Source organism: Pleurodeles waltl, chromosome 3_2, assembly GCF_031143425.1.
Source record: "Pleurodeles waltl isolate 20211129_DDA chromosome 3_2, aPleWal1.hap1.20221129, whole genome shotgun sequence".
Lineage (NCBI taxonomy): Eukaryota > Metazoa > Chordata > Amphibia > Caudata > Salamandridae > Pleurodeles > Pleurodeles waltl.
This window is the reverse complement of record NC_090441.1, coordinates 84,111,291-84,123,922: the sequence shown is the minus strand read 5'-3', so window position 1 is coordinate 84,123,922 and position 12,632 is coordinate 84,111,291. Positions and strand designations below refer to the sequence as shown.

General features: G+C 43.8%; 1 protein-coding gene across 6 annotated transcripts in view; it reads right to left on the bottom strand.

Moving 5' to 3' along the window:
- The window catches only part of MTMR4 (myotubularin related protein 4), a 570,772-nt gene that overhangs the window by 110,666 nt on the left and 447,474 nt on the right, over nt 1-12,632 (bottom strand). For all 6 annotated transcript variants that reach the window (XM_069226856.1, XM_069226854.1, XM_069226857.1 and 3 more), the window contains 4 exons: nt 11,858-12,043; nt 11,516-11,686; nt 7,595-7,749; nt 5,517-7,239 (listed from right to left, as the gene is read on the bottom strand). In XM_069226856.1, coding sequence (XP_069082957.1) covers nt 5,517-7,239; nt 7,595-7,749; nt 11,516-11,686; nt 11,858-12,043 — 2,235 coding nt within the window. The remainder of the gene's footprint in view (nt 1-5,516; nt 7,240-7,594; nt 7,750-11,515; nt 11,687-11,857; nt 12,044-12,632) is intronic.

Sequence of the window (12,632 nt, the reverse complement as noted above, 5' to 3'; positions counted from 1 at the left end):
AATTTTTGCTGTTCCACCATAGAAGCGAGAGGTATGTTTGGCGGTCTACCAACACCAGATTTTGAAGTTGACCCTGTGCCTGTGACCATTGTGATGCTAGACACTGTTGTAAGGGTCGCATGTGTAGTCTTGCGTTTGGGACAATGGCTATGCATGATGACATCATGCCTAGAAGTTTTAGCGCAAATTTTGCTTGTATCTTTTGGTTTGGAAACATAGCACTTATTAGCTTGTGGAATGCCTGCACTCTTTGTGGACTTGGAGTGGCAATTCCTTTTGATGTGTTGATGGTTGCTCCTAGATATTGTTGTGTTTGACACGGTTCTAGGTGTGATTTTGTGTAGTTGATGGAAAACCCCAGTTTGTGAAGGGTTTGTATGACAAAGGTGGTGTCGTTTGCGCATTTTTTTACTGTGTTGGTTTTGATTAGCCAGTCGTCTAGGTAAGGGAACACATGTATCTGTTGTCTCCTGATGTGTGCTGCTACTACTGCTAGACATTTTGTGAACACTCTTGGTGCAGTTGTTATTCCAAATGGCAACACCTTGAATTGGTAATGTATTCCGTTGAATACGAACCGTAGGTACTTTCTGTGAGAAGGGTGTATTGGTATATGAAAGTACGCATCCTTTAGGTCTAATGTGGTCATGTAATCTTGCTGTTTGAGCAGTGGAATGATGTCTTGTAGTGTGACCATGTGAAAATGGTCCGATATGATGTAGGTATTTAGTGTCCTGAGATCTAATATTGGTCTCAATGTTTCGTCTCTTTTTGGGATTAGAAAGTACAGGGAGTAAACTCCTGTGTTTTTTTGTTGTACTGGTACTAATTCTATTGCATCCTTTTGCAGTAGTGCTTGAACTTCTAGTCCTAAAAGTTCTAAATGATGTTGTGACATTTTGCATGTTTTGGGGGGGATGTTTGGTGGGAAGCTGTGGAATTCTATGCAATAGCCATGTTGGATTATTGCTAATACCCAATTGTCTGTTGTAATCTGTTGCCAAGATTGGTAGAATTGGCTTAGTCTTCCCCCCACTGGTGTTGAGTGAAGGGGTTGCGTGACTTGAAAGTCACTGTTTAGGTGGAGGTGTTTTTGGAGTCTGGAATCTTCCCCTACTCCTTGGGAATTGACCCCCCCGATATCCCCTGAAACCACCCCTTTGGAAGGAACCCTGATATGGTGTGGTTCTTGATTGTTGGCTGGTGGTGTCTGTGGGTTGGCCACGAAACCCCCCTCTAAATGGAGTTTTTCTGAAAGAGCCTCTGCTCTGCGGGGAGTAGAGTGCGCCCATGGCTTTGGCCGTGTCTGTGTCCTTTTTAAGTTTTTCAATGGCTGTATCCACTTCCGAGCCAAACAGTTGTTTCTCGTTGAAGGGCATATTAAGGACAGCCTGCTGGATTTCAGGTTTGAAGCCTGAAGTGCGTAGCCAAGCGTGTCTCCTTATGGTGACAGCAGTGTTGACTGTTCTTGCTGCAGTATCGGCTGCGTCTAGTGAAGAGCGGATTTGATTGTTTGAGATCGTTTGTCCCTCTTCCACTATTTGCTGCGCCCTTTTTTGGTATTCCTGGGGAAGATGGTCTACGAGAAGTTGCATCTCGTCCCAGTGTGCGCGGTCATATCTGGCCAGCAGCGCTTGTGAATTTGCGATGCGCCACTGGTTGGCTGCCTGTGACGCCACTCTTTTCCCTGCCGCGTCAAATTTTCGGCTTTCTTTGTCCGGAGGTGGGGCGTCGCCAGATGTATGTGAATTTGCTCTTTTGCGAGCTGCCCCTACTACCACAGAGTCGGGTGGTAACTGCGAAGTAATAAACACTGGGTCTGTGGGTGGTGGTTTGTATTTCTTATCCACCCTTGGGGTGATGGCTCTTGATTTTACGGGCTCCTCAAAAATTTGTTTCGCGTGCCGTAACATCCCTGGTAGCATTGGGAGACATTGATATTGGCTATGTGTAGCCGAGAGGGTGTTAAATAAGAAATCATCCTCTATAGGATCGGAATGCAGTTGGACATTGTGGAAGTCTGCAGCCCTAGCCACCAGTTGCGAGTATGAGGTACTGTCCTCTGGCGGTGACGGCTTTGTGGGGTATGACTCGGGATCATTGTCCGGCACTGGGGTGTCATACAGGTCCCAGGCGTCTTGATCCTGATCGTCATGACTTATGGTAGTTTGCGCTGGTGAGTGCATTTGTGGCGGTGTTTGTGCCGGCGATGCCTGTGGAGGAGAGGGCGGAGGCGTGACTTTTTTAACCACTTTGGCTTGTGGTTGTGTGTCATCCTTTGGAAGTCCGATCCTTCTTTTCCTCATGATTGGGGGAAGGGTTGATATCTTCCCTGTATCTTGCTGGATGCAAAGTCTCTTTTGTGTGTAGTCCGATTCTACACTTTGGAGCTCTTGTCCAAATTTGTGCATTTGGCCACTTAGTCCTTGTTCCTCTGAGTAGGATGAAGGTGTGGTATTTTTCGGCACCGAGAGAGAATCTTTTTTCGGTTTCGGCACCGACAGAATTTTTGTTCCTTTCGGCATGGATTCTCGGTGCCGATGTTTTTCGGTGCTGGTATCTTGTTTTTGTCTCTCGGAGCCGCTTTCTCGGCTCCGAGGTTGCTCCATGGCGGTCCCTCGACCGGAGTCGGGTGTCTTCGCTATGGGCGTGCCCTTTTTCGGCCCCTTCGACGGGTCGCCTGATTTATGGGTCGAGCCATGGCCTGTTGGCAGTGGCGTCCCCTGGGCTTTCGGTTTGTCGATGGATTTACTTTTCGACGTCTTACTCACAGTTTGTTGCTGTTGTTCGACGTCGGAGTCTCCGGATTCTGATTCCGGAACCGAGAATGTTTCCTCTTCGTCGTCGAAGCGTTGTTTTGTCGACGTGGACGCCATTTGGTGACGCCTGGCTCTTCGGTCCCGGAGTGTTTTTCTGGACCGGAAGGCTCGACAGGCTTCACAGGTATCCTCCTTGTGCTCGGGGGACAAGCACAAGTTACAGACCAAGTGCTGATCTGTATAAGGATACTTACTGTGACATTTTGGGCAGAAACGAAACGGGGTCCGTTCCATCGGCTTCGATGTCGCACGCGGTCGGGCCGACCAGGCCCCGATGGGGGATCGAAACTGCCCCAAAGTCTTCCGATGATCGGTGTCGATGTACCTAACTATTCCGATACCGAACGGAACAATACCGACGCTTTCTTCCGAGATTCTGACTAACTTTCCGAACCGAAACACGGAGCGAAAAGGAATACGTCCGAACCCGACAGCGGAAAAAAACAATCTAAGATGGAGTCGACGCCCATGCGCAATGGAGCCAAAGAGGGAGGAGTCCTTCGGTCCCGTGACCAAAAAGACTTCTTCGAAGAAAAACAACTTGTAATACTCCGAGCCCAACACCAGGCAGCGGACTGTGCCAAACATGTGTATCTGCAGCAACATATGCCATCGAACCTATCTTTTCCGAACCGAAGCACGGAGCGAAGAGGAACACGTCCGAACCCGATGGCGGAAAAAAAAACCCATCTAAGATGGAGTCGACAGGGAGGAGTCCCTCGGTATCGCGACTCGAAAAGACTTCTTCGAAGAAAAACAACTTGTAACACTCCGAGCCCAACACTAGATGGCAGGATAATGCACAGCATGTGTATCTGCAGCTACACATGCCATCGAACATATATATATATACACACATACATACACACACACAATTTTAATATGTGCTCCAAGGTCCCTACTTATGGGTGTAATTATTTAGTGCTAATGTCTATTGATGAGACTCCCATGAATAGAAGAATAGTTATATGGAATCAATCCTACCAGAGTTTCTCCCTGTAGACCAAAGATTTTCAAGATAAATTATCTTTTCCTATATTACAAGGGTACCGTATAAAAGCAAGCCCTCAAAAAGCAAACCCTCAAAAAATGGATCTTCTTGGTTGGTAAAATAAACCTGTGGAAAAAACTATCAAATGGGTTTTAGAGCTGTCTAAGCAACATGGTAAAGCTACTCCTTCAAACATATTGAGTGGTTAATTAACTGACAAGCTTTTCACTTGAGAATGGATCTGCTGTTTGGTACGATTGTGCTCTAACTTCAGGGTTTATAATGGATGGGAAGAGGTGAGTATTATCAAAGGTATTACAAGATGGCTATTTTGTTCTACTGGGGAAAGTTACTTCTATGCATGTACCTTTTGCACAGAGATGCTGTAATACATTGTTTGAAACCAATATATAATTATCAGACAAAGGTTCTGTTAAAATGTTAACCAGAGGGTTTTCTCAAATTCTGTAGGCCACATAAAAGAATAAAGACACTACTCAGAGAAGATCATCCTAAGGGATTCATAATTTAAAAGAGAATTAACAACATCATAAATGTATAAAGCAGAATGGTGTGGGTTTATAAACAGATTCACTAGGCAACTAAAACTCTGAGAACTAGAGATTTCAGTATAAGAATGGGAAAGGAAGGTGCAGGTGGAATATTAGATTCATAAGTGGATGATAAAGCAAAACCTTCTCAAATGCATGGAGCCAGACTCAAAATCAGTAGTACGAAAAAAACAATGGCAACCATGCAGTGGCTGTGTGCTAATAGTCCACAGAAAAACTGAGCATGAAAGGACCCAGCAGTCATTACCCACAGACAAGTACTTTGCAACATTTAAGTCTCAATACTGGAATGGAATGAAGGAAGAATAGACACATCAGTAAAACAGTTGAAGTGGAAGGAGGGAAGGAATGTCTACATGCGCAGTCCTACAATGACCGATGGCTGCCTGAGAACGGACAAGTGCATACACTTTGTGCGCCTCAAAGGCACTTTGGTACTACAAAAGGGGCCACATTCACTTGTGCAGCCCCTTTTGTAGAACTGCTAGCGCACATGTATCACCAGCATTATCACAAGAGGGTGTTCCCTCAGTTGCATGAGGTTTGGCCCCATGCAAATAAGGAAATCACTTTGCATCTGCACCTGCAACATACTACAGATGCAGGCGCAAAGACATGTATGCTCTTAAGAGGCACAGTGAAAGTGTGCCACAAAAATGTGTCAAGTTATCAGTGCGCCCCCTAAGGGCAGCGCTCCCATGGGGTCAGAGTGCCCAGCCCCACCTACCGCTCCTGCTCTCCCACAGACATCCCTCAACAGGCAAGTGCAGTCACTCACTGCCCTTGCCTACAAAGGTATCTCCGATCCCGCTTCAAAGTGAAGGCAGGTTGCAAAGAGAGACACAGTGCAGCTTAGAAGTAGTTGCTCAACATTTCACTGAATACACTGCATTGAATGCACTGCCTCCAGGGCAGCACCAGTTGCCTGAGAACACCTTTTTTTAAATGCGCTCTGACTCTAACAAGCAAGGTGCTCCCTATTTGTATCATGGGCCCGATCAGGTAAAATGTGGAAGAGAACCACTTAATACAAAGAAACACATTCATTATTGAATTATTTCTAAATGTCTGTGATCCATTTCATTCACTCACATTTAGAAGAACTGCAACACACTCTAGATGAAAATTACTTACAAAGTCATCCTCGTAGTCCACCTCAGGCTCTGATGGAGGTGCACAGCAGTGTCGAACTTCTAGCCTTAGCTGTAGCTCCCTCACCTGTCGGCGCAGCAGCTCTACTTCCTGTTTGTAACCAGCTTCAATCTGTCTCAGTCTCTGCTGCACCACATCTGCTGGAAAAGGAAGGCCATCATCATCCAGGTGTGGAGGAGGCACTGGAGATGGACAAGCCAGTGCAAGAAACTTGCTTGTTTGCAGCTGCTTAGAGTGCCCAGATGTCCAAAACCTACAGCTCTTCAAATGAGTTCCTGAACAAGGAGGACTAGATGGAACATAGCATGGGGTCTTCACACCATCTCTGTGGAACCAATGTCCACCAACAAAGGAGCCAGCCAAGCGAAGAGGCTTGCTATTCAGCCTCTTGTTGCAGCATCCATGCATGAGGAGTCTCCTCTGTCCAGCGTCTCCATTTGGAATAGACTTCATCATGCCTTGCAAGCTCTCCCAGTTGGATCCCAAGAGTGAAAACTCGCTCACTTGACTCTGTGAAGTCTGGCGATGATAAACACGGGAAAAGTCAAATGGTAATTTTGCAGTCTGGCTGCTTTCCAAGCATATGATATCCCTACTGGCTCCTCCTCTGCCAAATACTTGTTTACTGCATGGCCCACATGTAGGATCTATGTCACTTGATGAGCTGCATTTAGGGCTTTCCACTGCCAGTGCTGTCCTACTCTCTTTTAGGTCGCAGCTGTTTGATTGCATTTTAGCAATAAAAGTGCCATTGTGCCATTTCAATCCAAGACTCCTGCCTGCATTCAAATACTTAGCCTCATAAGTTTCAAAATTCTTTCTCTGCCACACACCATTAGTCTCTTCTACTTCATTCATTACAGCTTCCTTGAGAAGCCCGGTTCCCCCACTAATGACATTTTTCTTTGAGACCATGGATTCTTCTGCTTCATCAATCCTCCCTCCTCCCTTCATACCTCTGGTCTCTTTTGCATTATCATCTTCAAATTTCTGTTCATTAGTAGCTACAGGACACTGGAGAGGTTCACTGCTGCTACATTCCTGAAGATGTTCAGCACCACCCAAACTCTGTATGTGCCTGTCATCATCTGTCTTCCCGCTTACAACCATATTCTTAGGGCTGCCGCATTCAGATAGATTATCACCACTATACCCTGGAATATTTCCATCATCATCATGTTTTGGCAGATTCTCTACATTTCCAATTCCTCCCAGGCTGTCAGCATCACCAGGTCCGTGCAGACTTGCAGCATCACCAGATCTTTGATGATTCATGAACTCATCACATCTTCGAAGGTTATCAACATTACCAACTCCTTCTAGGGTGTCATCACTAGCTCCTTTTAGTTCTGCAGTACAATCAACTTCCATAAAATTATCAGTAGCAGAATCAAGTGGTGATGCTGAATTGATACCAGAGTTATCGAAATCATCTTCCATATTTGTACTGGGACTTCCATTTTTGATGCCAACTGATTTAATAAATTGACACGTTATCCCTACATCTTGGGACTCTGCACAGAGCGGCAGCAGATGTGCAGAGGCTTCCAAGTCACCTCCATTGACAATGCAGTTCCTAGGCTCAAGATCAGTCCTGGCCTCCTGACAGTGGTTGTTGAGGTTTGGGTCACTGGAGGTACGTGTCAGTGGGGCACCACCATCGCAGGCAGAGAGCAAGTCATCCATTGAGCGGGTTTTTGTTAGTCTAAGGAAATAGAAAAGAAACATAAATCATGGTTAGCACGTTCCTATGCTGATCATTCATTCCCAGACTGGCAATGAACTTTCATTTCATAACCGTATTCCCTGTGAAAGATGGATGCTAGAGAAGCAGAAGCAAAATTAGGCTGGGCACTTACAAAACAAATAACAAAACTTCAATATATGAATGTCACTTATCCTGCACTTATTCTGCTCTACCATGGATGTCAGTGCCCAGCTCAAACAGTGGCTCAATAAGCATGTGAGGCTCAATAACCATGGAGTTATTTAATAGGAACCCAATGTCCACAGTTTTCAGGGTACTGCAGTGTTTGTGTAGGAACATCTGCTTCGCTTACCTGTCTAGAGATCGGGCGCTGAAGTCCTGACTCTGGGAAACAGGAGGTAGATAAAGTTCCACACTGTCCTTTGAAAGTGAACAGGCAGAGGATGTTGGCATGTACACAGCTGTCCACAGCTGCAAAGCCCGTACATGACACACGGGGTGCAGAACCTATGGAGTCAATAAATACATGATAATCAAATAATGCCCAACATACAAGCCTTGAAAATGCCAGACCTGAGACTCTGAAGTTGGATGTGACATGCTATATATTTTATAGGCAATGATCCCGGTTAAATGAGAATTTAGATTGAGAACAGAAATATTAACGTTTTCTACAAGATGTTGCACTTAAAATTGCAATAAATTAATGTTTATCTCTGTAATAGAAGCTACCATGAAATGTCCCCCAGTACAGCAGAAAGGCGAAGCCAGTAATATAGCAGAAAGTTATCACATGCATATTCATCATGGCTGCCCAAAAACACCAATGGTCATCCACATCTATTTACCTAACAACTTGAGTTCAGTCTATTGAAAAGGGTTTTGGATAGCGACTCATCATTTTGAGTGGTCCACGAAAACGATGTGACCATTGCAAATATTTTCACTTTATTATACCATTCAAATCCAGGTCACTAGTTTGCAGAATTATTGCAGTATGTGAATCTTTAATAAAGGCCATGCTACTAAAATATGGTCACAAAGGAAAGTATCATAACCACTACAATATTTTCAATGAGCCATATATATGCTTTGAAGACCAATTAAAATGGATCTGAGGCTATTTGACACAATTTCTCCATCTGTTCTGGTGCAGAGGCGGAGACAAGCAGGAGTGAGTGGCCGTTGACTTAAAGTTGCTAGAATCTTTTCTGACCAATAGAACTCTAGAGTCAGCTGTGGTGACTTTAGAGCTCACACGTTTCATCATCCTTGAAAGGCCACTACTCTTTTTAATCTGTAAGTGGCCCTGCTGGCCAAGTTAATACGCTCCTTTGGCTTTCAAGTTTCCTCCTATGCTGACAATACCCAAATCATTGTTTCCTTTTTTAATGAGGTGGGTCAATAAACTCAGCTTGTGTATTGTCGCAGTCAGCAGCTGGATGAAGGCCAAATGGCTTAAAATGAACGGAGGAAAAACTGAAATTTCATCTATTGGAGCAGAGAATTCCATCTGGTCATGTTCTTGGTGGCGAAAATCCATGGGACGCCACCGAGCCAGTCAATACAGTAAAACAAATGTGGGTGTGGTCTTCGATAATGCTCTGATCTTTGATATGCAGATAAGTAAAACATGTTTTTGGATTATCAAAACCTTGAAAAAAATTATTTTCTTCTTACCTTAAAAGAAGAGCACAGCAGTAGTCCTAGCACTTATTACTTCTCGTCTGGACTACTGCAATGCCCTCTATCTGAATGCAAATCATTACTCTCTGAACAAGCTGCAGATGATTCAGAATGCGGCTACCAGAATAGTTCTGGGTCACCCAAAGGCCTGCTTGGTTAGACACTGGCTCTCGGTGAGGAAGAAAGTTTATTTTTAATTCAGTATGCTTAGTGCATAAAGCTCTCCACCAGAGTGGCTCAGACCATCTTAGATCGGCATTTAGCTGTTCATTAAGATCTGTTAGGCAAAGAAAAGTGACTGTACCAAGGATTCATAAGACCACCATGGGGGGGGTCCACTGGCTTTTTTCAGTGGCAGCTGCATGGTTGTGGAATAACCTTCCTGAACTGATCAGGTTTGTTGTTTCGCAGGCAGGTTCAAACTTGGCTCTTTAAGTCTCCTTAGCTGAGGTGGGGTTCCTTAGGGGGTGTTGCCTTTCTTGGCTCTCATGATGTGCTCTCTTAGAGCTCTGATGCCTTAGGGTTATATGTGCTTTATAAAAGACAGAAATACAAATACAATTTGAACCGCAGAACATTGATGAGAAGGAAACACGCAAAGAACCGAACTCTTATTTATCCATGTCCTTCATGGATATGGAGATTTTCAACCTTCACTTAGCTAAAAATGTTTTTCTTCTAAGTCTTCATCTAAGACCTATGTTTACAGCTTTTTCACTGAGGAAATTTCTGCGGTAGTGAGATTCAGGGGATTGGAGAAAATACTGAAAATGTGTTCCATTAAGGCTGCTTTGTGGCCAAATGCGCCATCACAGTAACTCAAAGGACCCATAAGTTCCCCTCACACTTCAAAATAACAGTCATCAGTTCATTTTATTTTACAGACAGTGTTTTAAGACAATAAATAGCTGGATGTTGCGTGTAAAACGGCTGTACATTAGATCACATGAAGAAAGTTTTCTATCTGAATTAATTAGTGGTTTCCCTCATTTTGTATTATGAGAATACATTTTCAATGACTAATCTTACGCACTTGTGTCAGATTTAGTACCAGTTGCATACTAGGCTTAGTGATTGTACACAGTAGTAAACAAACATGGCTCCTTCCGTAATCTAATTTAGACAAAGCCAAATGAACGCCAGTGGTTCAACTCGCGCCTTAATGCAGACGGCGCATTTCCAGAATTAAATACATTCTTCTCATCTACACATTGACTTCCAATAACATAACTCATTGCAACGAAAGTCTGAATGACTTATTAATTTAGTACTCACAAAACAGAAGTGAAGACTGCTCTTGGTATTAAGAGAATAAAGCTGAGTTTGTCATTAGTCAGGATGCCAAGATAATAAGATAAAGCTTAGGGTGTATTCTGAGTAATAGCGTATAGAGGAAACTAATTCATGGTTCAAAAGCGCACAGGCATTCGAAATGTATGAATACATCTTACAGAAGGAGTGGCAATCAGGAAGGATGTTCCTTGTGAAAAAAAGTTCATATCAATCCAGGTTAAAATGCTTATGAACGAGGTTGAATAGAATATTGTTGAGGATCCATTTCATCGTATTTATTTTATCAGGGTTAGCGGTGATGGCGTTGTAGAAGTTGTAATGGGCCGTCATATGGCTTTTCATATTCTTGTTACCAGTGGAAAAGGATTTCTCCCAACAAGTAGGTGCAGATGGATGTCAAATAGGTCTTGCAGATGTGTACGGGAATTTATTCCATTAGATGCCTCATAAAGGAATACCACTGCACATACAGAACATTTTCTACATAATGCATTTTGGGACTAGCACAGATTGTTGAAGATGACCGACTGCAGAGATTAGCTTTTGAAAACAACTAAGAGGACAGAGGAGTCTGTGCCTTTGGTACAAACAGACTATTCTCATTTTGTAGTACTAGAAACCATTTTCCACTGGGAGTTAACCGTATTATTTTTCCATTAAAGGGAAACCAATGACTATTATGGTCCTTCTGCTCTAATTACAAGTCTTAGGAGAGGCACAAAGAAAGTAAATGGGGTTGGTTGCCCAAAGATACGAGCTATGGCTTCATTAAATTCTTGAAGCTAGCAGGAGTCACTTCGACAAACTCCTGGCAGCATGGAGATGGAGTCAGCGCCAGATACGCAGATTTTGTGTGTGGGTGCGGGGCCTAAAGGTACAGGGATGGCCCTACACTGTTTACGGGATTAGGAAGGAGGGAGAAAAGTCAAGCTTTTGTTCAATGTTTTCTTTGTGTACTTAGCAGATGACGAATGGTTGCTGGAAAGGCTACTGGAGAGGGCCCAAGACCAGCCGCGGGATCGAGACTGTGCCAGAGAAACCAAAACACAGGTCTAACATAGCTGCGCCGTAAGGAGCTTTAAAGACCTCTCCCAAATCGCCTTTGGTGCATCAAAAGAGAACTTGGGAGTCATAGCCTGACCCTAAGCACCAAAGGCTTGGACTGCAGATGGAGGATGTCTTATGCACAGCGTGACACTGTTCTGTTTTACTACTTTTCAATGTATTGTTGTTTAGTATGCAATTATAGTTGTTTAACCATCTATAAAATGTGTGTAATAAAGATCAGACTCACCATCTCATTTCCAGGCAGGTACAGTAAGTTATGAAAACTTTTGTTGCCAGTTCGAAGGAGAGACCAGACTGAGCAAGTGCGTTTGTAAATGTTACGCATTTCACGCTCACACGCGTTGTTTGCTAGGAACGTCCCATATAAGCAGGAGTAAGTGTGCTGAACCAACTTCACCTGAAACCATAAAAGAAAACACCTGTTTCAATATGAGTACTACTGACCCCAAAGGCACCAAAGTCTGCAGATCACTGCAAAATGCCACCCGCTCCCAGTCTCCTGAAAACTAGGCAGATAGACCAGTCTTCCTTTAGAACACAAACAGCTAGGAGTAGACTACAGTCTTACCAAAAAGGCCTGGTTAAACTCAAATAGGCAAGGAAACTGTAGAAGAAGCTGATGCACACAATCCAGCCACTGCAGAAAAACTGGGCATTGCTCATTGTGATCCTCAACGTTGTCTTGGTGCCCACAGCGGTCTCCAAATTTATGCCCATAGTCCAGCCAATCTGTCTCTACCAGAACTTGAAAACCCTGTAGAGAAATTAAGTGGGTCTGTATAAAACATAATAAAAAATTACATGCAACATGCTCTATAGTATAAGTGGCATTTCAAAAATGAAAACATTTTTAGAGGTCTAGCCTTCAGTTATGTTTTGTCTAGCTTAGCACTTACTCTAATACTTGGCCTCTGCACAATTTTGGATTTATCTACAGTTGTGGAGTTTTTCCTTTAGGGACGGGGTGTTGGGAGGACTATATGGGGTGAGTCAGAGTACCCTTACTAAAATGGAGTGTGGATTTAAAGGTGAAATTGAAAGTGCAGGGTAGCCATAAGAGTATATGGTCTGTGAGTCTGTCATACACAAACTCCACAGCACCATAATGGCTACACTGAAAACTGGGAAGTTTGGTATCAAACTTCTCAGCACAATAAATGCACACTGATGCCAGTGTACATTTTATTGTGAAATACACCCAGAGGGCATCTTAGAGATGCCCCCTGAAAACAGACACGACTTCCAGTGTGGGCAGACTAGTTTTGCCAGCCTGCCACACACCAGACATGTTGCTGGCCACATGGGGAGAGTGCCTTTGTCACTCTGTGACCAGTAACAAAGCC